This window comes from Cololabis saira, chromosome 17 (genome assembly GCF_033807715.1).
Source record: "Cololabis saira isolate AMF1-May2022 chromosome 17, fColSai1.1, whole genome shotgun sequence".
NCBI classification, from domain to species: domain Eukaryota; kingdom Metazoa; phylum Chordata; class Actinopteri; order Beloniformes; family Belonidae; genus Cololabis; species Cololabis saira.
In genome coordinates, this window is record NC_084603.1 from 1754201 (window position 1) to 1755298 (window position 1098).

General features: G+C 50.0%; 1 protein-coding gene across 1 annotated transcript; it reads right to left on the reverse strand.

Moving 5' to 3' along the window:
• Positions 1-224: 224 nt before the first annotated feature.
• Positions 225-887, reverse strand: LOC133463602 (barrier-to-autointegration factor-like protein). Its single transcript, XM_061745207.1, has 2 exons — positions 669-887; positions 225-591 (listed from the first exon to the last, which is right to left on the reverse strand). The coding sequence occupies exons 1-2, from the start codon at positions 792-794 to the stop codon at positions 445-447; spliced, it is 273 nt and encodes a 90-aa protein (XP_061601191.1). The 5' UTR covers positions 795-887; the 3' UTR covers positions 225-444.
• Between the last annotated feature and the right edge of the window lie 211 nt (positions 888-1098).

Sequence of the window (1098 nt, forward strand, 5' to 3'; positions counted from 1 at the left end):
ATAAATAATCTACTTTATTAATTATTAATAATTGTCAAAGGACAACCATTAATAACTCTTTTATAACTGAACCAGCACCCCCTTTGTGGCACAACACAGTATATGTTTAAAAAAAAAAAAGCTTCATACAATGATGATAAAACTGGTTTATAGACTTCTGGGCTGTCAGTGCTGGAACCTCCGAATGTTAGAGACAAAAAAAGAAGAAAGAAACTCAGCAGACGTTCAATAAGAGAGACGTTTTATTTCAGAAAACCTCTAAACATCTCATAAAAAAACAGTTGCTGTGACTTCACAGGCATCTTGCAGGAGGTTCTGCAAACTCCCCGGAACCAGATCCTGGAACCACGACCAGATCCTGGAACCACGACCAGATCCTGGAACCACGACCAGATCCTGGAACCACGACCAGATCCCGGGTCCCAGAAGCACAGCAGGGGGGGCTCAGAGGAAGGTATCGCACCACACCCACAGGGCGTTATGGCAGAGGTACGCCTGTTCATCGTTGGCACCCATGTCGTCCCTCAGCCAGTCCTTGAACTTCTGCGCGTCTTTCTCCAATACCAGGAGCTTAGCCAGAACCTTGTAGGCCTGAGAGACGGAGACCAGAGAAAGGTTCAGGACCAGCACAGAACAACAGTTAGAGGTACCTGGGTAGGGGGGCTCACCTTCTTGTAGCCATGGATTGCCAGCTTCTGGCCCAGCTCCTCCCCGATCCCCGGCAGGGCCGTCACCAGCTTGTCCTCCATCGGCCCACTCACAAAGTCCTTGTGCTTCTGAGTATTGTCTTCCATCCTGCTGCAGGAGAAAGGTTCAGCGTGTTTTCTCTTTTGCTATCAAACAGTCAAATCAGATGCCGGCTCTGCGAGTCGTCTGTCCCGCTGGAATCCGCTCGGTCCCAATTTAAGCTGGTCGTGAGGGGCGGGGCTTCAGAACACACCTGTGGGTGGGCGTGGCCTCCTCAGCCACCTGTCGGTGTGTTATTCATAATTTACTGATGTCCCAACAGCCAGACGTCAACTGGGAATGAAGCAGAGCAGGAAGTCGGGTCGGGAAAACTTTCTGTCACCTGACCCGGTTCAACCTTACCTTCAACCG

Coding starts and splice junctions, on each gene's coding strand:
- LOC133463602 (XM_061745207.1), bottom strand. CDS start 794: ATGGAAGACAATACTCAGAAGCACAAGGACTTTGTGAGTGGGCCGATG. Junction 592..668: donor CAATCCATGGCTACAAGAAG/GTGAGCCCCCCT, acceptor TCCGTCTCTCAG/GCCTACAAGGTTCTGGCTAA.